General features: G+C 41.8%; 1 protein-coding gene across 5 annotated transcripts; it reads left to right on the top strand.

Moving 5' to 3' along the window:
* Window positions 1-530: 530 nt before the first annotated feature.
* LOC147353629 (zinc finger protein 549-like) lies at window positions 531-25,728 on the top strand. 5 transcript variants are annotated; one of them, XM_086352231.1, is made up of 6 exons: window positions 531-647; window positions 1,833-1,870; window positions 4,178-4,304; window positions 5,604-5,674; window positions 23,317-23,443; window positions 25,646-25,728. In XM_086352231.1, exons 1-6 carry the CDS (start codon window positions 554-556, stop codon window positions 25,726-25,728), a joined length of 540 nt encoding a protein of 179 aa, XP_086208357.1. In that variant the 5' UTR covers window positions 531-553. The 5 variants fall into 5 exon arrangements, with proteins under 5 accessions (XP_086208357.1, XP_086208353.1, XP_086208356.1 ...); XM_086352227.1 differs by lacking the exons at window positions 23,317-23,443; window positions 25,646-25,728 and adding an exon at window positions 7,073-7,346; XM_086352230.1 differs by lacking the exons at window positions 23,317-23,443; window positions 25,646-25,728 and adding an exon at window positions 7,073-7,346 and having other exon boundaries at window positions 622-712.
* The last annotated feature ends 1,627 nt before the right edge of the window (window positions 25,729-27,355 follow it).

Raw genomic sequence — 27,355 nt, 5'->3', positions numbered from 1 at the left:
GGTAACTCTACATGTTCTCTTTACAATATTTTCAAGAATGAAAAAGAATCACTTTTGGAAATACCATCCTCAGTGTGGCTACTTCTTTGAAGGGCCTCCAAACATCCCCTTGCATTTGACTTGATCTGGCTTTTTTCCCTTTAGTTCCTGACAGAACATACTGAAATGCACAGAACTGATTAACACTTTAGGCTACATGCATTTGAAGAGCAACAAGTTAAGTTTATTAGCTTCCAGCTACGTGTGGAAGCACTCTGAGTCTCAGTGACACCATGGAATGATCATTTGGATTTGCAATCTTTGGAGCATCGGAAAAAACGCTTAGCCTCTAAGAGTATGCTGACCTCGATGAACTGTGAAATAATCTTTATCAACACTTTGGTGATTGACTGCAGACAACACTGCTCACAAATCCATGTGCCTTTCTTTTGAGACAAAGCAAAGCGCCTTTTCCACTGCCTGGAATGGATGGGACACACGGTCTTCGCTGCGTGCGGAGAGGTGACTATATTACCCAGAGTGCTCTGCGCTGAACAGCGGCAGTGCTGACCCAATGAAGGCGCGGGAGAGGGGAGAGCCATGTTTGGCAAAAGATAGGGGCGGGACTTCCGGTCTCTCTTTGTGGCGGTCGTTTTGGCTGGCTTGGGGTAGGTTCACCAGCTCTATAGCTCCTGATCGCTGAGTCGGGTCTGAGGCAACCAGATACTGAAAGGTCGAGAAAAACTGTTGTCCTCAATGCACAGAGGTGAATCTAAGGCTTGGAGTGGGGGCCACCTGGGAGGACCTCACGTTAGGGCTGGGCTGGAAGGGGTGATGTTGGAGTTCTCACACTGGTCACCTGTCATAACCGTCCCTGTTCACCCACAGGCTCAGATCACAGAGGCCTCACTGATGGACCTGGCATGAGTTGGTGCTGAGATCTTCAGGCCCTCACTTGAACCACTCCCACTTTTGAATCCTAAAGCCCCACATATGGGGAGCACGGTCGAATTACCACAGCCTAGGTCAGAGGGTCCAGCACCTGCAGGGGTGTGAGAAGGGAGGGCCCATTTCCGAAAGTCAGTGTGATGAGATGTGGGAGTGTTACAAGCAGAGAGATTGCGTATGCAAAAACCTGGAGGAGCTTCTGGTCCAGGACTATTGGGGAAACCTGGGCTTCATGTCCTGTCTGTACAGAACAGAGTGTGACTGGGGAGTGGACCTTGGAATGGCAGGTGGAGGAGGTGTACTTGGGTTCTAATGGTGCTTGGAACCATGGAGGGTTGTGAACAGAGAAGGAACACAGTTTGAGTTAGAATTTTTAAAGTTTTCTCCCAACTGGAAAAGGGGTGATGAGGACAGTGAGTCATCTGAAGGTTGAGCCCTTCTCCAAAGTCACACAGCTGGTAAGAGGTATTACTGAAGACTAGGATACAGAAGTTAACAATAAGGCTTTCCCGGTGGCTCAGTGGTAAACAATCCACCTGCCAATGCAGGAGACCACAGGTTCAATCCCTGATCCAGGAAGTTACCACATGCCTCAGAGCAACTAAGCCCATTTGCTGCAACTTTTTGAGCCTGTGCTTTGGAGCCCCTGTTCTGCAACAAGAGAAGCCACCACAATGAGAAACCCTTGCTCTGTAATGAAGAGTAGCCCCTGCTCTCTGCAACTAGAGAAAAGTCCACACAGCAGGAAGACCCAGCACAGCCAAAAATAAATAGAATTTTAGAAAAGAAGTTAACAGTAAGCCCAGGTCACTTGGCCCCAGAACTAGGCAAGGGTACAATGGAGGTTTGAGCCCATGGAGCCCTTCCATGGTGATTTGCTTCTCACACCCTCCCTCTTCCCACAGGTTCCATGGCCACAGAAGTGCTTAAGGATCCTAGCGAGGTGAGTGGGATCTCACCAGTCCCAACTTCCTCACACAAAACACACAGGTTCTCTGAGACTGTGATGCTCTAGGGTGCAGACTGTCACTCTCCTAGCCCTTTGGCCTGGGGACTCTTGAGAAACCCCAAGCCCTAGGTCATTGTTTATGTGAAATAGTTTCTATGTCTGGCAACCAAGGGAATGAGGTGGGGCAGGTTATTCCAGGCACAAGTAGCAGTATGTCCAAATTCTTGAAGGTAATGTTGAGCTGGGAGTGTTCAAAGAACCACATTTCTCTTTCCTCTGGTGATCAGGAAAGAAACATTCAGACCTGAAATGGCAGCCTGAGAAGTTGAATGTTTTCCTGGAGAGGATAGGAGCAATGATATAGGAACAAGGAGGTTATGTGACTCAGGTCTTAGAAGGCTCTGTCAGACTGCAGAGTGAAGAACAGATTTAGGGGAGTGAGGGAGGAGGCAGGAAGACCAGGGATGGTGTTACTATGGTAGTCCAGATGAGTATTGGTGGTAACTGGACAGTCTGGTGGCCATGAAAGTAGGAGAAGTGGTTGGATTCTGGATCTGTTTTTTTTTTTTTTTTAGTATATGAGTGAGTGAGTGAGAGGGATGTGTTAGTCACTCATTTGTGTTCGACTCTTCGACCCCATGGACCATATAGCCACCCCACCCCACCCCCCAGGCTCCTCTGTCCATAGAATTCTTCAGGCAAGAATACTGAAGTGAGTAGCCATTCCCTTCTCCAGGGCATCTTCCTGACCCAGAGACTGAAGCCAGGTCTCCTGCATTGCAGGCAGATTCTTTATTCTCTGAGCAACTAGGGAAGCCCCTTTAATGTATGACTGACTGGATGTTCTAATGTTAAACATGAGAGAGAAAAAGGTAGGAGTTGGGGATTACTCTGAGGTTTTGGAAGGAAGAAAAAGAAAGCTGGCAGTAATTTTCAATGGGAATATCAGGAGTTTTTTGTTTTATTTTTTGGTGGGAGGCAAGCCATGTTAAGAATCTGAGATGTTTCAGAAAATACTGCTTGAAGGTATTAAACTGGCAGTTGGACATAAATATCTGAAACTCTGGGGAATGATTCAAGGTGGAGACATCAAAATGGTGGTGGTTACTCTGTGTATCCAAGATGAGGTGGAGATGTGGGTCACATTTGAGAGGAGGTTATGGTGGTAATGCTATTAGCAGGCCAGGAAAGGGAAGGTGGTGCCCTAGGACTGGGTCTCTTGTTTGAGTACCTGGTTAGGGTAACGTGCAATCACAAGCACTGTTGAGGGAGAGAACTGGCCATGAAAGGGGGCTTGGGAAGAGGATGGTCTGGCAGGTGGCCAAGGCTTCCAAGGGAAGAGTAGACATTGAAACGATGTAGAAGCGTAGATATAATTGAGGAAACATGACGCTAAGGCTGAGGCTGATTCATATGCTCAGGTCTATGGACTTACTAGGATCTTGGGTGACCCTGGAGTGTTTCAGTCAGGCTGGTGGATTCAGTTAGGGGAAAATGTGGTGGTTTCATTGAGTCACTAAGCTGTAGGAGGAGAGCCATGAGGTTGGGCTTTGAATGAGTGTTAGGTTGAGAGAAGAGGGTTGTGACTAACAAGGGGACAGTAAGTGCCACACGGAAGTGGAAGAGGACCAGTGGGATCTGAATGCATGTGGCTCTGAATGGCTGAGGGTGACACAAGCAATAAGCCAGGAAGTGAGGATGGGACAGCAGGATTCAAGGCTGCCCCTGGCAGTGGGAGCCAATGAGGGTCTGGAGTAGTACTGAATCCTGTTTGCATTTGCATAATCTTGACACCATGAGGTAAGTAACACATGGGGAAACCAGGGAAAGGTTTACAGGATGGGACAGAGAGGTGCTGGTGGTGGCAGTAGGGTCTGGAGATAGAAGAGAGGTACAGTCTAAAGTATGATATACACATGAAGAAGAAGTATGAAGTGATGTCACCAGTGTCCTGGTAATAGGGACTGAAGGATGAAAGGTGGGCCCAAGTTTGGTTGTGCTTGGGAGGCACCATCTTGCAGACTTCCCAGGAATTGCCTGGCAGGACAGGTGGAGCCCTGCATGGGAGGCCTGGATCTTAATGGCATCCTTGTGCCCACCTGCCTAATGTTGCTGAGGGCTAGACACAGTAACTAATGGGACCACTAGGAGGGAACAGACACAAATGGCACCAGGGTCTGATACCTTATCTGAGTTGTGGAGCTGGGGAGAAGTATGAGCATGAATACATATGGAGGGATCTGGATTGGGGATCCTTGACCGAGAAGCTGTTCATGATTTCCTCTCTCGTCATCATGGCAGGGCAGCATAACCTTTGAGGATGTGGCAGTGTACTTTTCCTCGGAGGAATGGGCTCTCCTTGATGAGGCCCAGAAACTCCTATACTGCGATGTGATGCTGGAGAACTTTGCACTTATGGCCTCTCTAGGTAAGACCGTCATACCTGCCCCAGTATATTTTCCTTTTCCCCATGGACAGATCAAATCTTTCTCACATCAGGACTACAGGCACTGCTTCCTTCCCCAGTTCCCTGGCTAGGTGCTCTGGTTGCTAGGACTCAGCTGTCTGCAGTGTCCTGTCTTTTTCTCACTCAGTCCCAGTACCTACTGCCCCAAAGTCTTTCAGGGAAGGAGTCAGAAGTCTCTCGGTTAGCCTTTGGATCCCACCTTGGTTTACCTTTCTCTGGCCAGGTGTCACCTCTGCCCTAGGTTCTACTCCCTTCCTCTAGCTTGTGTATCCTCGTTTCTGCCTATGCTAGGAATTGTAGTCACGGATATGGTCACCACTTACGTGGCCCATAGGCTATTCTTGCAAGATCCTCCTCCGAGGTTGATTTTGATAATGTTGAGTTTTCTTTCCTATGTCTGTCGCTCTGAGTTGCTCTAGGCCAGTGCTGGCCACTCACCTGTCCAGTCTTTTCCTTAGAGCTTGTATCATCCAGGCACTATATTTACATGGGGGGTCAGGGGAGACCTATGGATGCTCCTCAGGGTGGGCATGACTCCAGCACCACAAAATGGGCTCAGAGGGTCCCTGGCAGTATTGAGTAGCAAGTGAGGGGGCATGATCTCAGGACTGTGTGTTCAGTTCATACCATGATTCTGTTCTGTTTCCTCTACATTTTGGTGCCAGTACCAGTGGCCACACTTTATTTCTACCTTTCCTCCTCCATTCTTGACACTTTGCTAACTTGTCATTCCTACACTGACTGTCTGTCAGGGTGAATCCTAATTCTCACAATGGATTCCACCCATTCTTCTCCACTGCTTTTCTCACAGTGTTCTCCATCACTGCCCCACACATATTGTGTTGTGAGATGTGCACATATCTCTAAATAGTCTTTGGACAAGAACTACTCTGATGCCTTTGGATTTTCTTGGGCCCAGACACATCCTTCTGCATAGCTCTCCTGTGTCATCAGCAGGGAAGTGCTAGAAACCATTCCGAGTAAGCTGTAGACCTGCATCTCCTCTTTATGCTGTACCCTACCCTTTCTCCTGCACTTGGTTCTTCACTGTGTCCTTTATGTCCCCCATGCTGTGACCTTTAGAGGACCACTGCTGCACAGCAGCTGCTTCCTCAACCTGAACCCAACTCCCTCCTCCTGACAACAATCCTGTGGACGCATGTGCACTCAGTCATTAGTGTGTCGGATGCACTTTTGTACTGGAGGTTGCTCCTTCCCACCAGAGTCAGCTGTCCTTCAGCTGTATTTCTTTGTTTCCAGGTTATTGGCATGGCGGGGAAGACGAGGAGGCACCTTCTGGGCAGAGTGGTTCTGTAGAAGGAATGTCACAGGTCAGGACTCCCAAAGCAGGTCCCTTTCCCTATGAAGCCCACTCCTGTGAGATATGTGTCTCTGTCTTAAAAGACATTTTGCACTTGGCTGAGAAAAGGAGCACACATCCCAAGCAAAAGCCGTTTACTTATGGGGCATGTGGGAAACCATTCTTTTAGTATAAACCTTCACCAGAAGCAGCACAGTAGAGAAAAATTTTCAGAAGGGATGTGGCAGGGCCTTGTTTGTGAAGAGCTACAAACTCCATATACCAAAGAATTCCTTTACCTGAAACAAAGTTGGGAAGTGCTTCCTGGTCAGTTCAAGCTTCCTGTAGCACCAGTCTGCTTACAACAGAAGAAGCCATGCAGCAGCACCGAGTGTGGGGTGACCATTCATAGTAGGAAAATTCATTAGAAGTGTGACGGATGTAGGGAAGCCTTCAACCACAAATACCAGAGACTCCACAAAAAGGAAAAAGTACTTAAACTTTCCACAAATGTGGTAAAATCTTCAGCTGCAAATACAGACCTGTTCTCACCAATGAATTTACACTGAAGAAAGACCTTATTAATGCAGTGAATATGGGAAATTCTTTATCTAGCTTTCTTGAACATCAGAGATTTCATCCTGGAGAAAGACCTTCTGAATGCAGTGGGTATGGGAGAGCCTCTAGGAAAGCTTCAACCTCATTAAATATTGGATAGTTCACATTAGAGGAAGATCTTATCAGTGTAGAGAATGTGGGGAATTCTTTAGCTGAAGCACCCACCTTATTTAGCACTGGAGACTGTACACTAGGAAAAAGCCTCATGAAGTAGAGAAACTTTCAGTTCAAGGTCTGCTCTGATTTATCACTGAAAGCTTTCCTGAAGAGAAAACTTTAGGCCAAAAGTCTATCCTTATTTAGCAAGAGAAAATCCAAGGGGGAGAAAATAGCAAGGGGGAAAGGTGTTACAAGTGCCATGAATGTGGGAAAGTCTTCAGTCAAAGGTCTTCTCTGATTCAGCACCAAATATTCAATCATATAGGCCTTATGAGTACAGTGAATTAAGAAAGTCTTCATCCAAAGATCTAACCTCATTCAACACCAGCAAAGTCCACACTACAGAGAGACCTTATGAGTGTAGTGAACATAGGAAAGCCTTCAGGTGATAGTTTAACCTCATTGAAAAGCAGGAAATTCACACAAAGAGTCACCATAGACATAGAGGGACGGTGCAGTCTATTTGCTCAATATAACAACACTGGAGGAGAGCCTTTGTGATGAAGACATCTGCCTAATGTTGAACCTTTTATATACGAACGTCCACAATGAGGAGATTCTCCATAAGTTACAAATTTGTGGCAAGCTTTCTTGTGCTTTCTGACCTATCCAAGGCTCTTACCAGATATGTTTTTGCATGTTTCTGTTGTAGAAGCCATCTTACCTTTACACCTGGCAGGTCCCCACAGTGGCCAGTTTCAAGATGCCAAAATGATGTCACTGAACGTGGAATAAGAAGAGATGCACAGTAGCTCATCATTGTATTTTTTTTCCACCATACTGATAGAATTTTCATAAGTAAATCCAAGAGCATACATAATAGTAAAATGACTAGGAAAGACAAGTTTTGAGTATGTAGTACCTTTGGTTTTTTAACAGCTTTATTGAGGTATGATTCACTTAAAATAAACTGCACAAAGACTGTACAATTTGATGTTTTTGATATATGCTTACACTCCTGAAACCAAAATATTTCCTCCTACTCTTTTTAATCCATCTTATTAACATAAAATTATTATTGCAAGGACATAATCTTCCTTTTGTAATAGATATTTTTCATATATACACACACACACACACACACACACACACACACACATGTACATATAACTGGAGAGAACTGTTATGAAGCTCCATGAACTATTCCTCAGTCTTCCATTATTTATCATTTCATGGCCATTCTTTTTTTAAATTAATTAATTTTAATTGGAGGCTAGTTACTTTACAATATTGTGGTGGTTTTGGCCATATATTGACATGAACCAGCCATAGATGTACCTGTGTTCCCCCCCGACCCGAACCCCCCTCCCACCTCCCTCTCAATCCCATCCCTCTGGGTTGTCGCAGTGCACCGGCTTTGAGTGCCCTGTTTCATGCATCAAACTTGGACTGGTCATCTGTTTCGCATATGGTAATATACATGTTTCAATGCTGTTCTCCCAAATCATCCCACCCTCACTGTCTCCCGCAGAGTCCAAAAGTCTGTTCTTGACATCTGTGTCTCTTTTGCTGTCTTGCATATAGGGTTGTCATTACCATCTTTGTAAATTACATATATATGCGTTAATATACTGTATTGGTGTTTCTCATTCTGACTTACTTCACTGTGTATAATAGGCTCTAGTTTCATACACCTCATTAGAACTGACTCAAATGTGTTCTTTTTTATAGCTGAGTAATATTCCATTGTATATTTGTACCACAACTTTCTTATCCATTCATCTGCCAATGGACATCTAGGTTACTTCCATGTCCTAGCTATTGTAAACAGTGCTGCGATGAACATTGGTGTACACGTGTTTCTTTCAATTCTGGTTTCCTCAGTGTGTATGCCCACCAGTGGGATTGCTGGGTCATATGGCAGTTCTATTTTCAGTTTTTAAAGGAATCTGCACACTGTTCTCCATAGTGGCTGTACCAGTTTGCATTCCCACCAACAGTGTAAGAGGGTTCCCTTTTCTCCACACCCTCTCCAGCATTTATTGTTTGTAGACTTTTGGATGGCAGTCATTCTGACCAGCATGAGATGGTACCTCACTGTGGTTTTGATTTGCATTTCTCTGATAATGAGTGATGTTGAGCATCTTTTCATGTATTTGCTTGTTCATGGCCATGCTTGAGTCATCTATACCCATGCTTATTACTGAGTTATTTATAAGCACACACATCATGTCATTTAATCGTAATCTCTTCAGGATGCATCTCTAGGGACTTCCCTGGTGGTCCAGTGATTAAGAATCCACATTCCAGTGCAGGGGATGCAGGTTTGATCCCTGGTTGGGGAGCTAATACTCCACACGCTGCAGGGAATCTAAGCCAGCACACCACAACTAGAGAGTTCATGCACCACAACTAGAGAAGCTAGTGTGCCACAACTACTGAACCCTTGCACTCTAGACCTGTGCTCCACAATAAGAGAAGCCCATGCACCACAACAGAGCCTATGCACCACAACAAGATGCATTTCTAAAATGTAAGGGCTATATCACACAAAATAAAAATACTTTAAAATCTTATATGTTATCAGTACTCAGTTTTCTCAGTTGTTTCCAAAATATGTTTGTTTTTAAGGTGATGAAGTGTAATCAGTATCTAAAACATACCCATATTACTTTTAATAGGTATGTTTCATAAGTCTGGCACATTTAGTACCTGAAATATTTGTGTTTCTAGACTGTGCTTCAGTGTGCTAGCAAAATATACTGTCATACCACATTTCCAGGTGTGATACTGCAGCAGAGCCAAAAGTCATACACATATATTTGGGGTCATGCGTGATGGGTTTGTGATATGCTTGAGTACAACCTTGGAATCCTTGGGACACTGTATGACAGGTGCTGGATGTTAACACTCTTCAAAACAGACAGGACCCAGACACAATTACCATACTGGTAGAGGAAAGATGTGTGACAGACATCAGACACATTCAACTGACATGTAAAATGTACCAGTGACCTATGAGACAGGATGGAAGTACTGACACATGACAGCAAGTATGATGACACAGATACTCCATGGAGACTCTAGAGACAGGCATATGATAGGAATGCCACATGCTGTGATCACACTGTTCCCATAGATTGATGAGACAGGAACCCCCTAGCTTGGAGAGAACAAAACTTCCTCCATCCCTGAAGATTTGATGATGCACTGATGGGGGTTATAACAGGGAACCAGGACTTCCCTGGTGGTACAGTGGATAAGAATCCAGCTGCCAAGACAGGGACATGGGTTCAATCCCTGGTCCAGGAAAATTCCACATGCCTCAGGGAAACTAAGCCCATGCACCACAACTACTGAGCCCAGGTGCTGCAACTACTGAAGCCCTTACACCTAGAGGCTGTCCACCACAACAAGAGAAGTCATTGCAACGAGGGCCTGTGCACCACCACAAAGAGTAGCCCCTACTCACTGCAACTAGTGAAAGCTTGCAAGCAGCAACAAAGACCTAGTCCAGCAAAAAATTTTAAAAAAGAAAGAAGGAACCATGGTGCACATCATGGCACAACCCAGAGACTCACCCATAGTTGATGACTGAATGTGAGCATAATAGGACACATGGTGGGAAGAGAATAGCTTGAACCAGGTAGCAGAAGCCTTTACTTTGAAATGCCATCTGAGAAGGCCTGGAAGTAGCAATCTGATCAGGACAATAGGGCAGGGATGTCACAGGTTTTCCTGGAGAGGTCAGTCTACATTCAGCCAGTTTGGGAATCATTGGTCAAAGGTGGTTCTAGGATAGAGGCAAGGAAGTTTTTACAGATTAAAAGTCATTGTTGGGCATTTTGCATCCTACCCAGAAGGACAAGTATGAGCACTAAGGGGTAAAGTCATGTACAACAAGGTAGGTGAAGGAACCAACACATGTCAGGGCCACATCAAAAATTCTCAGTCCTTCAGAGTCTCTCCCAGCATCCACAGTGTTAACAGTGATAATGAGAAGTGACTGCTGGGTATTGAGACCTGTGGGGTAAGGTTCCCTGAACTAGCATTTGGGGGATGACCAATAGGACTTTAGAAATGAATCATTGCGTGTGACAGTAAGAGCAAAGAATGCATTTGGGTGACATCAGTGGCCCTGTTAGGAATGCCCTGGAGGTGGTGACACCATTCATGGAAATAGTTTTCAAGTGAGGGTAGAAAGTTTTCAGAAAGACTCATAGAAGAGGGGCTAGAGAGCCCTAGCTGGAGATGTTGCAATATGACTAGTTAATGGTCTGAGGCTCAGCAGATAATCTGAATAGGAAAGGAATCTGGGAGTCCCAGCCTCGATGGGAAGCAAACAGGTCCTGGGGAAGAGAAGCAAATGTGTTCATAGCTCAGGGACCCTCCTGGGACTCTGGGTTTCCCACTCCCTCTAAATTATGCTCTTCCCTCCATTCCAACCCACTTGGACCCAAGCCTGGTGAGCAGTGGGCATGCAATTGGCTGCATGGCCAGCTGACACCTGAGTGTCACTCTTGTATCCTAGGTAAGGAGCAGCCTCATCTAATCCCTGAGATTAGGTCCATTTCTGCACCATAGCTGCAATCACATTCTCTGTCCTCCATGCCCCTGGCCCCTTGTGTTCCCCATATTTCTCCCAGTCCCCTGTCCTCTGTGCTGCCTCAGCCCCCTCATTTTGCTGGACCCCCTCATCCCCAGGGTACCAGAGAGAGAAATGGGCCTCCTCAGAATCCTCCGACTACACAGTCTGCTGGGGATGAGCTGCAGAGAAGAGCATAAGCAGTAGTCTGGAAAACACAGTGTAGATTCTGGCTATGCCCCTTTCCTGGCCTGTGATCTTGAAAAGTCCCCCTCTTTGTACTTGGCCTCCACTTCCTCAGGTCTAAATGGGAATAGTAACTCTTCCCCTGGGGTGAGGAGACCAGAGAGGTCATGAATGCGACGTGTGTTGTGTGTTCTCCCATGGCAGGTGTCAGCCCACCTCAGATGCCTTTTCTGTGAGGGATGTGATGACAGCTCTACTCCTTTGCTCATGTCCTTAGAAATATGCTTAGGGGTGGCTGAAATAAATATGAGAACAACAGATAATTGAAATGCTTCACATGCTTATTCTTAGGAGTCATGGAATTTACACACGCAGACCATGGACCAGAGAGACCTGGCTTCAGTATTGCCTCTGCTAAGCAGAGTAAGGACACAGGATAACTTGCTAAGGTTGTAATATGGAAAAGATGTTGGGTGTTTATCCCAGAACTGTGGAGGATTGATAAAAGTAGCACAGACAACATATAAAAACAGATGGGTAATATAATCAGAGAGATGGAAATGCTGAAAATCAAAAGGAAATGCCCCAAATAAAAAACATCGTAACAGATAACAATACCTTTCATGGGCTCATCAGTAGGCTGGGCATAGCTGAAGAAAGAATCAATGAGCTTGAAGATATGTTAATAGAAATTTCCCAAATGGAACTGCAAAAAGAGTAAAGAATGAAAATGCAGAATGAAACATCCAAGAGCTATGAAACAATTATCAAAGATGTAAATGACACCTAGTGGAAATACCAGAAGGAGAAGAGAGAGGAGCAGAAGAAATACTTCAAATAAAGGGCTGAGAATTTTCCAAAATTAATGATGTACACTAAACCACAGATCCAGGAAGCTCAGAAACCCTGTAGCAAGATAAATACTAAACAATCTACACCTAGGCATGTCACATTCGAACTGTAGAAAATCCATTTTAAAAAGAATAGGATTTTTCATAAAAAATTTTAGCAATTTATCTTTATTCATAAACTAAAAAACAAACTATAAACATAAGGAAAAATCTCAGAAATGACAGTGCTGAAAAATAAAGCAGGAAAGGAGGGTTTGAAGTGTTTGAGCTGAGGGTAGTTTTCAATATAAACAGAGGAATGAATTTTAAGTTTCTTGGAGAAGGTGTCATTTGAGCAAACATTTTAAGAGGAGAGAGTGGTTTATTTTCCTCCCCTATTATTACATTGGTTTGGATCTCTCAATACCAGGAGACAGACTACTTATTTTTATTAATGCTTTTGCTTTTAATTCTTTTATCTAGCATTGTTATACCAGCTAATTTGTGAGTGTGTTTGTGTGCAAGGAGTGATTACAACTTACCTAAATATCTCCTGCCATTATTTTAATTTCACCCTGTCTTATTTGTTTCTCATGTCTTCATTTTTGGTTGATTTAAAAATATCAAATGGCTTTCTTTTTCTTCAAACCTGTTAGGCACCATCGCTTCATGACTGAGTTAATGTGTTTGACTTAACGATGATTGCTTTTTAATGGAATTTATTTCTATCACATGGTATATGTGAGTGTCTATGTCTTTGTGTAGGTGGGTATGTGTGCTTTTTGTATCGTTTTTTCTTTGTTTTATCTTTAGAAAACTAGACACAATGTTTTAAGTTGATTATGCTTATATGTATTATACGAATAGCCAATATTTCTAATATCTAAAATAGTTCTGTTTCTCTATTACAGTTTCAAAAGGATGTTAGCATATTTCAATAACAAGTGAACACTGCCCTTTTATCCTTGTAACTATTATCTGGAATTTTAATACTTTCTTTTGAAACTTAAAAAATTCCTTATTATTAATTATTCTACTCAACAGTGCATTACACTTACCACATTGGTTTCTGTATTGTTTCTTTACATTGAGTTCACTCTCTGTTTTTGGTGTTTTTGTCAGTAGTTTTTAAATTCAGGTAGTTTTGGGGCTAAGCTTTGAGGTTGAGTATTTACTTGCCTCTACTCTTAAATCAATTGACATCACTTTGAAAAAGAATATTTTTTCCAGTTAATTTCCTTGAGCATTTTGAATTCTTTTTTCATTGTGTGGTGATTTCACTTATTGAAGAAGATGTCAGCTCCTAAGCATTTAAAAAATAAATCAGGTATTGTCTTCTTCATCGAATTTCTTTTAATATTTACTTCTTATATATTCTGCAGCTTCAACATTATAGTCTCAATACATTTTTTGTGTTTCTGTGCTTATCTACATATGTATGTATGTATCTCCTTATTTCTACTCAACCATCCATCCAACTATCCATCCCTCAACCTTTCTATCTTTCCTGGTCAACACTGGGCATTCACTTTCAAATAGAAGATTTGTGTCTTCCTTCAATTCTAAATAATTCATGGGAATCATTTTTCAAACATCAACTAACAACTTCCATTCTCTTTTTCTGGCACTCCCAACAGTCACATGTCACATATTTTCAATCTGATTTTTTGTGTCTCTGTAATGTTCCTTTCTTATTTTAACTGCATCTGTCCTACATTTGGGGAATCATCCTCTACTATCTTCCAATTTACTCATCTACTTATTTCCAACTTAGGCATTTTTCTACCTATTCAGTTTATTGCATCTCAGTAACTTCATGAGAAATAGATGGGGAAACAGTGGAAACAGTGTCAGACTTTATTTTTTGGGGCTCCCAAATCACTGCAGATGGTGACCGCAGCCATGAAATTAAAAGAAGCTTACTCCTTTGAAGAAAAGTTATGACCAACCTAGATAGCATATTCAAAAGCAGAGACATTACTTTGTCAACAAAGGTCCGTCTAGTCAAGGCTATGGTTTTTCCAGTGGTCATGTATGGATGTGAGATTTGGACTGTGAAGAACGCTGAGCACCAAAGAATTGATGCTTTGAACTGTGGTGTTGGAGAAGACTCTTGAGAGTCCCTTGGACTGCAAGGAGATCCAACCAGTCCATTCTGAAGGAGATCAGCCCTGGGATTTCTTTGGAAGGAATAATGCTAAAGCTGAAACTCCAGTATTTTGGCCACCTCATACGAAGAGTTGACTCATTGGAAAAGACTCTGATGCTGGGAGGGATTGGGGGCAGGGGGAGAAGGGGACGACAGAGGATGAGATGGCTGGATGGCATCACTGACTCGATGGACGTGAGTCTGAGTGAACTCCGGGAGTTGGTGATGGACGGGGAGGCCTGGTGTGCTGGGATTCATGGGGTCGCAAAGAGTCGGACATGACTGAGCGACTGAATTGAACTGATTGACTGAGTAATGATATTTTCTTTCCCAGAGATTTCTTTGCCTCTTTTCAAATGCACCTATTATTATTTCACTTCTATTTATTGTAATTCATTATGTCTTGTTCCTGCAGTTGTTTATAAATTCTAGTTCTTTGTGAAATTTTTCAGTCAAAAAATGATTAAAATTCTGTTAGAACTGAAAAAAAAAAAAAGAATAGGATAAGAATTACACTGGAAACTGTGCATATAAGAAATGACTGGAGTGAAATGTCTAAGAAAGAAAAAACACATTAATAACTTTGTTCAAAATAATTTTTAAAATGTATTGGGTATTTATAACACATAGGTAAGTGGGAAAATGTTAGCAGTGTCATAAGGGATTAGATAGAGGATTTGAGAATACTCTGTTACAAGGTACCTGCACTACCCATGAACTAATATAGTGTAATTTAAGAATGGATTTAGATTAGAAGGAAATATATATTGTAAACTCTGAGGAAATCACTAAAATTTTTTTAAAGAAATATCATCAACATGTTAAGAGAGGAGAGAAAATAGAATGATATAAAGTGATCAGTTAAAATCAAAGAAGAAAGAGGAAATAAAAAAGAAAGTACAACAAACAAAACAGTTATAAACATGTTTTTAATCAAGCTATATCAATAATTAAATGTGAATGTCCTAAATACACCAACTATAGACTCAGAAACTGAAGATTGGATAAAAAAAAACAAGATCCAGTTGTATACTATCTATAAAAAACACACTGTAAATATAAAGACTCTGATAGATAAAAAGTTAAGGGATAAAGATATACCATGCTATCACTAATCAAAAGAAAGCAGGAGTTGCTGTATTAAATCAGACTTCAGAACAAGGCAATTTTCTTTAGAGGGGTATTACATAATGATAATGGAGGCAAATCTCTAAGAAGATATAAATAATCCTTACTCTGGATTTTACTAGCAACAGAGGTTCAAACTATGTGAGGTAAGGAACATTTAAACTCAACTATAAGAAAACAACACAGTTGAAAAATGGGCCAAAGATCTGAACAAAGAAGGTATAGATAGAGCAAACAAGCATATAAAAAGATGCGCATCATATGTCAGTAGGGAATTGCAAACTAAATATTAATAAGGTACCCATACACATCTTTTAGACTGAATACATGGTTTAAACCTGATAATACCAAAGTTTGGCAAGTACACAGAGCAACAGGGACTCTCATTCATTGCTACTGGGAAAGCAAAATGGTATAGCCAATTTTATGGGTTCCCCAACTCATATGTTGAAGCCCCAACTCCCAATGTGACTGTATTTGGAGATAGGGCCTTTAAGGAGCTAAATAATTAAAGTTAAGTGAGGACAGAAGAGTAGAGCACTATTCCCATAGGACTGGTGTCCACATTAGATGAGGAAGAGACACCACATCTCTCTCTCTCTCCCTCCTTCTGTGCTCACACAGAGGAAGGCCATGTGAGCACAGGGTAAGAAGGTGGCCATCTGAAGCCAGGAAGAGAGTGCTTACAGAAATAATGAATTTTCTGACATCCTGATCTTGAATTTCTAGCCCCCAGGGCTGTGAGAAAATAAATTTTTGTTCTTTAAGCCACTCAGTCTGCGGTATTTTGATATGGTAGCCCAAGCAGACTGATGCAGCCACTTTTCAAGACAGTTTGCAATTTCTTAAAATGTTGCAATAGTCTTGCCATACAACCCAGCAGTCACGCTATGTATTTACTGTACTGAGTTGAAAACTTACGTCCACACAAAAACTTGCACGTGAATGTTTATTGTGGCTTTAGTCATAATTTCCCCAAGCCAAAAGCAAATAAGATGCCATTCTGTATGTGACTGAACTAAAATAACAACAATAATAATGCACACATGCAAAATGAACAAACAAAACTGCAGTACATACATACAATGGAATTTGGTGTTTTTTTTTTTTTTTAAATGAGTTATCAAGGCACAGCAGACATGGAGGTATTTGTCTGTTTTTTTTCACTTAGCATAATAATACCATTCATGTTGTTGCAAATGACAGGATCAGATTCTTTTTATGGCTGAGTAGTATCCCATTATATTCTTTATCCATTCACCCATTGATGAACACTTAGGTTGTTTTCACGGCTTGGCTATTGTCCATAATGCTGCCATGAACATATGGGTGCATTTATCTTTTCAAATTAGTGTTTTTGTTTTTTTCACATAAATACCCAAAAGTGGAACAGCTGGGTTATATGGTACCTTTGTTTTTAAGGGGAATCCACATACTGTTGAGAGGATTAACAGTCAGGTAGGAAGGCCAAAGGTCCCCAAGCGGCATGAGGAAATAAACTGCAAGTGGCTGATTTTTTTTTTTTTTTCTTCTCTCTACAAAATTAAAGGAGGCTTCTTTTAATTCTGTGTTGTCATAACGACACGTGATTCTGCCTGAGCTTAACCTTGAGGGGCTACTGGCTCAACAAACCAATGTGTTTTTCTTACAGAAATGTTTTTCTTAAGCTATGTTAATGAAATTATGTATTTGCTTTGGAATCTGCCTTTCTTCAGATCGGTTCTGCCTAAGACTAACCTTTTTCGTAAACCTTGAGCTGATAATGGCTCAGCAAAATGTTTTCTTAAGTTATGTTAATGAAACTATGTATTTGCTTGGAAATCTGTCTTTCTTCAAGATTCACGCAAGATTCACGTCAGTTGTTTTATGGCTGGAGATGACTCTGCTTGTGCCATTCTATCTCAAAATGCATGTTGTGGGAGAGGGGCGTGGTGCAACTCTCTCAGTCTTGAGGCATTTCTTTTATGTGATTAGCAACTTGCTAACAGGTATATAATGTCTTGCTAAAAACTAGCAAAGGGATATCTTTTCTGCCCCCTTCTGATGTCTGTGTCAGAAGCTTTCTCTATCTCTTTTATACTTTAATAAAACTTTGCTACACAAAGTTTGCTACACAAGGATCAAGCCTTGTCTCTGGCCTGGGGTCAAAATCCTCTCCTCTGGAGGTCACAAATCCCAGCATAGCTCACAGCTCATGGCCACAACCTTTTCTGTTTTCCATAGTGGCTACATAGTGGCTCACTAGCAGTGTACAAGGATTTCCCTTTCTCCACATCCTCTTTAACATTTGTTATTTCTTGTCTTTTCAATAATAGCCATTCTAACAGTGTAAGTGGAGAAGGCAATGGCACCCTACTCCAGTACTCTTGCCTGGAAAATCCCATGGACGGAGGAGCCTGGTAGGCTACAGTCCATGGGGTCGCTAAGAGTCAGACATGACTGAGTGACTTCACTTTCACTTTTCACTTTCATGCATTGGAGAAGGAAATGGAAACCCACTTCAGTGTTCTTGCCTAGAGAATCCCAGGGATGGGGGAGCCTGGTGGGCTGCCGTCTATGGGGTTGCACAGAGTCAGACACGACTGAAGCGACTTAGCAGCAGCAGCAGCGACAGTGTAAGATGATGTCTTGTGCTTTTAATTTACGTTTTCCTTATAATTAGTGATGTACATCTTTTCATGTGCCTGTCGGCCATCTGTTTGTCCTTTTTAGAAGAATATTCAGATCCTCTGCCCATGTTTTAATTGGGTTGTTTGTTTTCCTGTTGTTGACGTGTATGAATTCTTTACATATTTTGGATGTTAACCCTTTATCAGATCACTGTATGATTTCACTTGTATGTGGACTCTAAAAACAAGCAAATGAACAAAATAAAAGTCAAATGCAGAAATAAGATTAGTAGTTAGCACAGGGGAATGGGGATGTGAAATGGGCAAAATGATTAAAGAGAGTCAGCTGTATGGTCATTAATGGCAACTGGACTTGTGGTGGTGATCACTTTGCAGTTTGTACAGATATTGGATTATAATGCTGTACACCTGAAGCTTATTATTACTATTTTTTAAAGAACCACCTGGAGAGCTTGCTAACACAGAGATTGCTGAGCTCCATCACCAAAGTTTCTGCTTCAATAGGCCTGGGGTGGGAACCAAGAAATTACATTTCAAACAAGTTCCTGTGTTATGCTGATGCTTTTGGCTCAGGACCACACTTTGAGCATGGCTTCTGTAAGCCAAGCTATTTGCATATTTTCTGCACAGATTGTAGTGTTGAGTGAATATGATACACTAATAATGCAACACCAGGACAAAACAAAACAAAATTCAGCTTGTTTTGCTACACTTTTACTCGAAATAACATCTACTGTCTCTTATGATGACAAGATTTGTGTTCTTTCCCTGAGAGAGATTTAAGAGGCATAACGATTAAATGTAATTTTTGGACTTGTTTGGATGATGAACTGAACAAATTGACCATATATTCCCATCCTTGATATAATCAGGCAATTTTAAGTATGGACTGAGTATTTATTAGGAATCTTTTTTATTTTTTAGGTATAATAATGGTATTGTGGTTGTATTTTTAAATGTTCTTACTTATAGAGATGCATACAATTTTCCTTAAACTGCTCCAACCAGGGTGAAAATGGAGATGACAGATGAAACAAGGGTAGCCAAAATTAGGATAAATGTTGAAACTGAGTGATGCGTACATGGGGACTCATTAAATTCTGTTCTTTTTGTAAAATTGTGACCCCATGGACTGCAGCCCACCAGGTTCCTCCATCCATGGATTTTCCAGGAAGGAATACTGGATTGGTTTGCCATTTCTTTCTCCAGATAATCTTCTGGACCCAGGGATTGAACCTGGGTCTCCAGGGAAGCCCATGTAATATTTTCCTATATGCAGGTTGCTAAGTGGAAGAAGCTGTTCTGAAAAGACAACTTTATGATTCTAATTCTGTGACATTTGGTAAAAGACAGAAATATAGATACAGTAAGGTCAGTGATTGCTGGGAGTTGAGGGGAAGGTGGGAGGGATGAATATATAAAGCACAGGGGATTTTTATAGCTATGAATCTATTCTCTGTTATACTGTCATATATTTGTCAAAACCTGTAGAACTGTACAGCACAAAGAGTAAACCTTAATGTGTGCAAACTAAAATAACAATTTAGCAGATTGAGGGATCTCAGAAAATAATACAGAGTGCAATCAGAGAATCTATGTTATGAATTATGACACAACCTCATGGGAGGAAATGGGGGAAAGGTGCTGATCTAAGTAAGTGTGGACATGAGTGAGATTGTAAGAGTAAAGACAAAATGAACTGCAAATACGCACTTCAGGTGATAGAGTTGTTCCCACAGGAGTACAGGTTAACATTTCCAATACTGCTATATATATATGTACTGGAATTGAGCTATTAAGTAAATGGGTGCTGAATGGTAGGAGCCAGGAGTGTCACTGTTTCAGCAGGAATTTACAGATGAACAAAGGAAGGAGATTAGGATGATCCATGATCTGTGTGGTAGTGGATTACAGTGGAGACATCAGTAAGAACTCGTGTTTAATTTAATATAGATATAGATGGTGTGTACAGATACAGATTAGTATGTACACATATTTTGTTGTTTTGTTAGCTGAGAGCGCCTAAGCAATGACATCCCAGTAACAATTAGAACACCTAGTAGCCAGATCTTGATTCTAATACAATTCTCTAATAAAATGAATCAAGGCTTCTTGGAGAAATGGCTGAATCTAGGACTGGGGCAAGATGCATGGAGCTCCTAGTAGTGCCAGAAAGTAAGGAAGTACTCCAAAAACCTCCATAATTATGGGAGCATATCAAAGAGACACAGGAAACCAACTGAAAAAGCTCCCATTAGCTAGAGAGGGAACAATCTGAGCAATTATATATATATATATATATATATATATATATATATATATAATTTTATCAAATTTTCCTCTATTTCTTTGCATTTTTCACTTAAGAAGGCTTTCTTATCTCTCCTTGCTGTTCTCAGGAACTCTGCATTCAGTTGGGTATATCTTTCTCTTTCTCCTTTGCCTTTCTTAATGACCTGGATAACCACAATGGTGTGGTCACTCATCTAGAACCAGACATCCTGGAGTGTGAAGTCAAGTGGGCCTTAGGAAGCATCACTAATAACAAAGCTAGTGGAGGTGATGGAATTCCAGCTGAGCTATTTCAAATCCTAAAAGATAATGCTGTTAAAGTGCTGCACTCAATATGTCAGCAAACTTGGAAAACTCAGCAGTGGCCCCAGGACTGGAAGAGGTCAGTTTTCATTCCAATCCCAAAGAAGGGAAATACCAAAGAATGTTCAGACTACTGTACAGTTGTGCTTATCTCACATGCTGGCAAGATAATGCTCAAAATCCTTCAAGCTAAGCTTCAGAAGTACATGAACCAAGAACTTCCAGATGTACAATCTGGATTTAGCAAAGGCAGACGAACCAGAGATCGAATTGCCAACATCTGTTGGATCTTAGAAAAAGCAAGAGAATTCCAGAAAAGCATTTAATTCTGCTTTATTCAGTTTGTTGTGACAGTGTAGATCACAATAAACTATAGAAAATTCTTAAAGAGATGGGACTACCAGACCACCTGACCTGCCTCCTGAGAAACCTGTATGCAGGTCAAGAAGCAAAAGTTAGAACCGGACATGGAACAATGGACTGGTTCAGTCCGGTTTTAAATTGGGAAGGGAGTATGTCAAGGCTGCATATTGTCACTATGCTTATTAACTTATATGCAGAATACATCATGTGGAATGCTGGGCTGGATGAATCACAGGCTAAAATCAAGACTGTCAGGAGAAATATCAACAACCTCAGATATGCATATGATACCACTCTAATGGTAGAAAGCAAAGAGGAACTAAAGAGCCTCTTGATGAGGGTGAAAGAGGAGAGTGAAAAATCTGGCTTAAAACTCAACATTCAAAAGCCTGAAATTATGGCATCTGGTCCCACCACTTCATGGCAAATAGATGGGGGAAAAGTGGAAACAGTGACAGACTTTATTTTCTTGGGCTCCAAAATCACTGTGGACAGTGACTGCAGCCATTAAATTAAAGACACTTGCTCCTTGGAAGAAAAGCTATGACAAACCTAGACAGTGTATATAAAAAGCAGAGGCATCACCTTGCTGACAAAGGCCCATACAGTCAAAGCTATTGTTTTTCCAGTAGTCATACATGGATTTGAGAATTGGACTGTAAAGAAGGCTGAGTGCCAAAGAATTGATGCTTTCAAACTGCGGTGTTGGAGAAAACTGTTAAGAGTCCCTTGGACTGCAAGGAGATCAAACTAGTCAATTCTAAAGGAAATCAACCCTGAATATTCATTGGAAGGACTGATGCTGAAGCTCCAGTACTTTGGCCACCTGATCTGAAGAGCCTATTCATTGGAAAAGACCCCAGTGTTGGGAAAGATTGAGAGCAGGAGGAGCAGGGGGTGACAGAGTATGAGATGGTTGGATGGCATCACTGCCTTAATGTACATAAGTTTGAGCAAACTCCAGGAGATAGTGAAGGACAGAGAAGCCTGTCATGCTGCAATCCATGGGCTTCCTAAGAGTTGGACATGATTTAGCAACTGAACAACAATGAACAACAATATACATACAATTATACCTCAAAGTACAAAGGTATATTAATATATTTATATAAATAGATTATTGAATAAGTTAATAAATGGGGAATAAAAGACAAATCTTCAGTGCTGAAGAATTTCAAAAATCTTGGTAGATATTCTACACTAAAGGAGAGGGAATATAACTTCCCTAGAGAGTACAGTATGGACAGTAGGGAAAACAGTAACTACAGTGGAGAACCCTGACAAACACTGCTTCAGCCAAGTAATCAGTCAAGTTCAACAGGCAGTCATAAATCATGTTGATAGTTTGCATCCTTCTGCGATCTTCACCCTCCATCCATAAGGCCATGAGAATAATCCCACAATCATGAGAAAAACAATTAAGTTCCAGTAGAGAGGCATCGTACAACATACCTGACCAATACTCCTCAAAACTCTCAAGATCATCTAAAACAAGCATAGTTTCTGAGAAATTGTCACAACCAAGAGGAGCCTGAGATACTAATGCAGTGTGGTATCTTGGATGGGGTTCTAGAACAGAAAAATGACATTAGATAAATACTAAGATAGAATGAACTATGGACTTTAGTTAGTAATAATATATCAACATTGGTTCATTAATTGTAACCAATGTTCCAACTAATGTAAGATGTCAATAATAGGGGAAACTGGGGAGGGAGGTGGTAAATATGGGAATTTTCTATTATCTGCTGACTTTTTCTGTAAGTCTGATATGGTTCTAAGAAGTATAATTATTACTAATTACAAAAAAAAGAAGAATGAAACTTCCATACTCTTCAACACACACACAAACACACATATTGAGTCTTTACATAAGCCATTCACTCCAGTGTTTACATTTGCAATATTTTTTCTTTAATTCTCACAACAGCCTTGTGAAGTGGGAACTATTACTATATTTATGGGTAAGTTGAGGCTCAAAGAAATGAAGTTCTTTCCCCAAGATCATGTATCGGCAAACTTTTGTTTCTAGAGGCTGGACTTAAAACCTAGGAATCTTGGTCCAGACCTGGGACCTTAGATACTTTAACACAGCACGTGAAGCCGTCAGCATGGTGCTGACACACAGTGAGGACCAGTGAGGCCCAGCTGCTGCCACCGTTACTGCTGGAATTTTTATCTTATTTTCCCATGCTCTGACATGCCAGAGCATTTGCTGTCTGCCCCTTATAGTCCTATGGACTTGCCTGAAACTTGTGTCGTTCTCCAACATCTTCCCCCCATGGACGGCTTTTCTCTCTGACGCATCTGCATTACGTCCAAAGGCAGCTTCTGCCTCCACGTTGAACACAGAGCAGAGCTTGGCTCACTAGTGTGCTTGGTGTTTAAAGCCTTGAGTCTCTCTGCAACTTTAGCAGTGACCGAGAAATAGGTTCTAATCTCATCCCAAAGTTTCAAAGTCAATGTGGCTGTCTGTGTTTGACTTTCCAGATACTGATGCTCTTCAAGTATTTGGCCATGACCTTCACTTGGGAGGAGTGGGGGCAATTGGATCTGGCACAGAGGACCCTGTATTGGGAGGTGATGCTGGAGACTTGTGGACTCCTGGTCTCACTGGGTAAGGCCCACCTCCCTCCTGTGTTTGGAACCCACAGCCTCTTTCCTCATTTTACCCTCTCACTTCAGTCCTGTCTGGTAGACAAGGCCTCTGAAGTCCACCCTCCCTCCCTCCCACCCATAACTCCTGCTGCATTTCTGTTCTACCTCCTCTTTCCTGGTCTCCTTTTGTCTAGCCAGGCACCACAAAGGACTAAACCAAGCCCATCCTCACTCCAATACCTAGCCCAGGCTGGCCTCACTCTGAGGCCCTTATTCCAGATTCTCACTGGAACAAAACTGAATGGTCAAGCTTTGTTGGGTTAGGTGTCCCCATAACTCAGTAAGCAGGGTCTGGAGATGAGGGGCTATTTCCAAAGAGTCCACAAGTCAGGCAAGCCACGCCTGCACATAACATTGAGTAGAGTTCCATGTGCTATACAATAGGTCCTTGTTGGTTATCTATTTTGAATATAGCAGTAGGTACATGACTTTCCCAAACTCCCTAACTATCCCTTCCCCATGGCAACCATAAGTTCATTTTCTGACTGTGAGTCTCCTTCTGTTTTGTAAGTAAGTTCATTTGTATCATTTCTTTTTAGATTCCACATATAAGAGATGTTATACAATATCTCTGAGTGTGAAGTCTTTGATGCCTCCTCTAACTGTGGCTAATTTTCCTTTTAACACAAGGAGCAACCCCTGACTCAAAATTCCTGGCAGGACACAAAAGTTATGGAACTCATAACATTATTCTGTTTTCATTGTTATATTTTGATGCTACCTATTCATTAAAAAGACTAGTTTTGCCATTTACACGTGATACAAGATTCCCCTTCTGAAGAAGTCAATTGACATAAACAGAATATGGGTCAACTTTTTAACAAAAGCAGTTGTTAATAGTAGGCACAACTACTGCTCCCTGAGCACTCACAACACTTGTCAGGCCCTGTCCCTGAAAAGATGCTCTCTACCCCACTAACTTAATTCTCATAGTACCTTTTGCTCACTCTGAACCCAATTCCCTCCCCTTCAGGAAGCTGTTACCCAAAGACAACTGTAACAGTTTTTAGCATGAATTATTACTTGAACATGTTTATTTAATTGAGGTATAATTATATTAAAGAAAATGTATCATCTCCAGTGTCTAACTCAATTGTATTAATATATTTTTCTGTATACTCACCCATATGACTTCCACCTAGATCAAGTTGTGGAGTATTTTTCACCCCAAAGCAGGTTTTCCCCACTGTCTCTCAGTTGGTTTCCCACCAAAGACACTACTCTTTAGGGTCAGACTTGGCATTGCTGACCTCCACACCAAGATGTTGGACTGACCTGTTCTGGATCATTACATAAGTGGAATCACACAGTGTGCATTGCTTTGTGTCCAGGGTCTTTCACTCAACGTGCTTTTTGTGAGATTCATAGTATAAGGATTAATTTCTGCCCTGAGACTGTTGATGCAAATGTCTTCTGGTTTATACGGAGTCCCTTTGCCTCACTTTACACCATCACAAATCATAACTTCCTAATAGCAAAACTTTCAACATTTTCCAAATAAAACTGAAAGCGGTCAGACAGTCAGGCATCAGTTGACTTATACAGTGCTTTACAGTTCTCCCTAGGTACCTGAATCACTTGGAGAGCTTTTAAACATTCACATCCAGGCTTCTTCCCCAGAAATTTGGTTCCATTTGGTTAATGATCAAAACCAGGCATCCCCAGTTGGTTCTGATACCCAGGGCGGTTGGAACACTGACTTAGGTTAATGAGAAAATAACTCCCAAGAAAAGGGTGTCACCTTCCTGGGGTCCTGTGGCTGTGTGTAAAGTGAAGGGGCCTCTTGAATTGGCTCCTGTGGGATGGAGATCAAGGGGAATGGGTGTTAGGTAGATAGCTATCACTACCCTCTGCAGCATTTTGGTCCAAGGATGGTGTTTGTACTCTTGGTTTCCAAGTCAGCAGTTTCTTTACATGTGTGGGAGCAAGCTCATTCCAAGCTCTCATCCTTGAATATCATACTGAATAGAGAGGACCATTTGTACCTTTCCCCTGGAGAAGGGAATGGCAACCTATTACAGTATTCTGGCCTGGAGAATTCCATAGACAGAGGAACCTGGCAGGCTACAGTCCATGGGCTCACAAAGAGTTGGACACAACTGAGTGCCTAACAGTTTTGTACATTTACTTGAACACTGCTGTCCTGTTTTTCCATGATCAGGGTATCCTGTTCCCAAACCAGAACTGACCCATCTGCTGGAGAATGAGCAAAATCTATGCGTGGTGAAGAGAGGCTTCTCCTAAGTTCCTGTTCAGGTGAGTGACCAATGGTCAGCAGGTGAGGGGGTCTATAGAGGGTCACTGGGAAGCCTCTTATTGTGACCTGCCTGGGGGCCTGGCGGCCATGGAGTCCTGTGACCTGTTACACACTTATTATTACACTCTTATTACTTGAGGAGGACTAGGTTGTATTTTCATTCCAATCCCAAAGAAAGGCAATGCCAAAGAATGCTCAAACTACCACACAGTTGCACTCATCTCACACGCTAGTAAAGTAATGCTCAAAATTCTCCAAGCCAGGCTTCAACAGTACATGAACCATAAACATCCAGATGTTCAAGCTGGATTTAGAAAAGGCAGAGGAACCATAGATCAAATTGCCAACATCCGTTGGATTATTGAAAAAGCAAGACAGTTCCAGAAAAACATCTGTTTCTGCTTTATTGACTATGCCAAAGCCTTTGACTATGTTCAGTTCAGTTCAGTTGCTAAGTCATGTCTGACTCTTTGCGACCCCATGAATTGCAGCATGCCAGGCCTCCCTGTCCATCACCAACTCCTGGAGTTCACTCAAATTTATGTCTATCGAGTCGGTGATGCCATCCAGCCATCTCATCCTCTGTTGTCCTCTTCTCCTCCTGCCCCCAATCCCTCCCAGCATCAGGGTCTTTTCCAATGAGTCAACTCTTTGCATGAGGTGGTCCAAGTATTGGAGTTTCAGCTTTAGCATCAGTCCTTCCAGTGAACACCCAGGACTGATTTCCTGTAGAATGGACTGGTTGGATCTCCTTGCAGTCCAAGGGACTCTCAAGAGTCTTCTCCAACACCACAGTTCAAAAGCATCCATTCTTTGGCGCTCAGCTTTCTTCACAGTCCAACTCTCACATCCATACATGACCACTGGAAAAACCGTAGCCTTGACTAGACAGACCTTTGTTGAAAAAGTAATGTCTCTGCTTTTGAATATGCTATCTAGGTTGACCATAACTTTCCTTCCAAGGAGTAAGAGTCTTTTAATTTCATGGCTGCAATCACCATCCACAGTGATTTTGGAGCCCAGGAAAATAAAGTCTAACACTGTTTCCACTGTTTCCCCATCTATTTCCCATGAAGTGATGGGACCAGATGCCATGATCTTCGTTTTCTGAATGTTGAGCTTTAAGCCAACTTTTGCACTCTCCTCTTTACTTTCATCAAGAGGCTTTTTAGTTCCTCTTCACTTTCTGCCATAAGGGTGGTGTCATCTGCATATCTGAGGTTATTGATATTTCTCCCGGCAATCTTGATTCCAGCTTCTGCTTCTTCCAGCCCAGTGTTTCTCATGATGTACTCTGCATATAAGTTAAATAAGCAGGGTGACAGTATACAGCCTTGACACTCTCCTTTCCCGATTTGGAACAGTCTGTTGTTCCACATTCAGTTCTACCTATTGCTTCTTGACCTGCATACAGATTTCTCAGGAGGCAAGTCAGGTGGTCTGGTATTTCCATCTCTTTCAGAATATTCCACAGTTTGTGGTGATCCACACAGTCGAAAGTTTTGGCATAGTCAATAAAGCAGAAGTAGATGTTTTTCTGAAACTCTCTTGCTTTTTTGATGATCCAACAGATGTTGGCAATTTGATCTCAGGTTAATCTGTCTTTTCTAAATC

Source organism: Bos grunniens, chromosome 18, assembly GCF_055505025.1.
Source record: "Bos grunniens cultivar Pamir isolate PY7600 chromosome 18, Bosgru_T2T1.0, whole genome shotgun sequence".
NCBI classification, from domain to species: domain Eukaryota; kingdom Metazoa; phylum Chordata; class Mammalia; order Artiodactyla; family Bovidae; genus Bos; species Bos grunniens.
The sequence above is the reverse complement of the archived record's forward strand: the minus strand, read 5'-3'. Positions and strand labels throughout refer to the sequence as shown.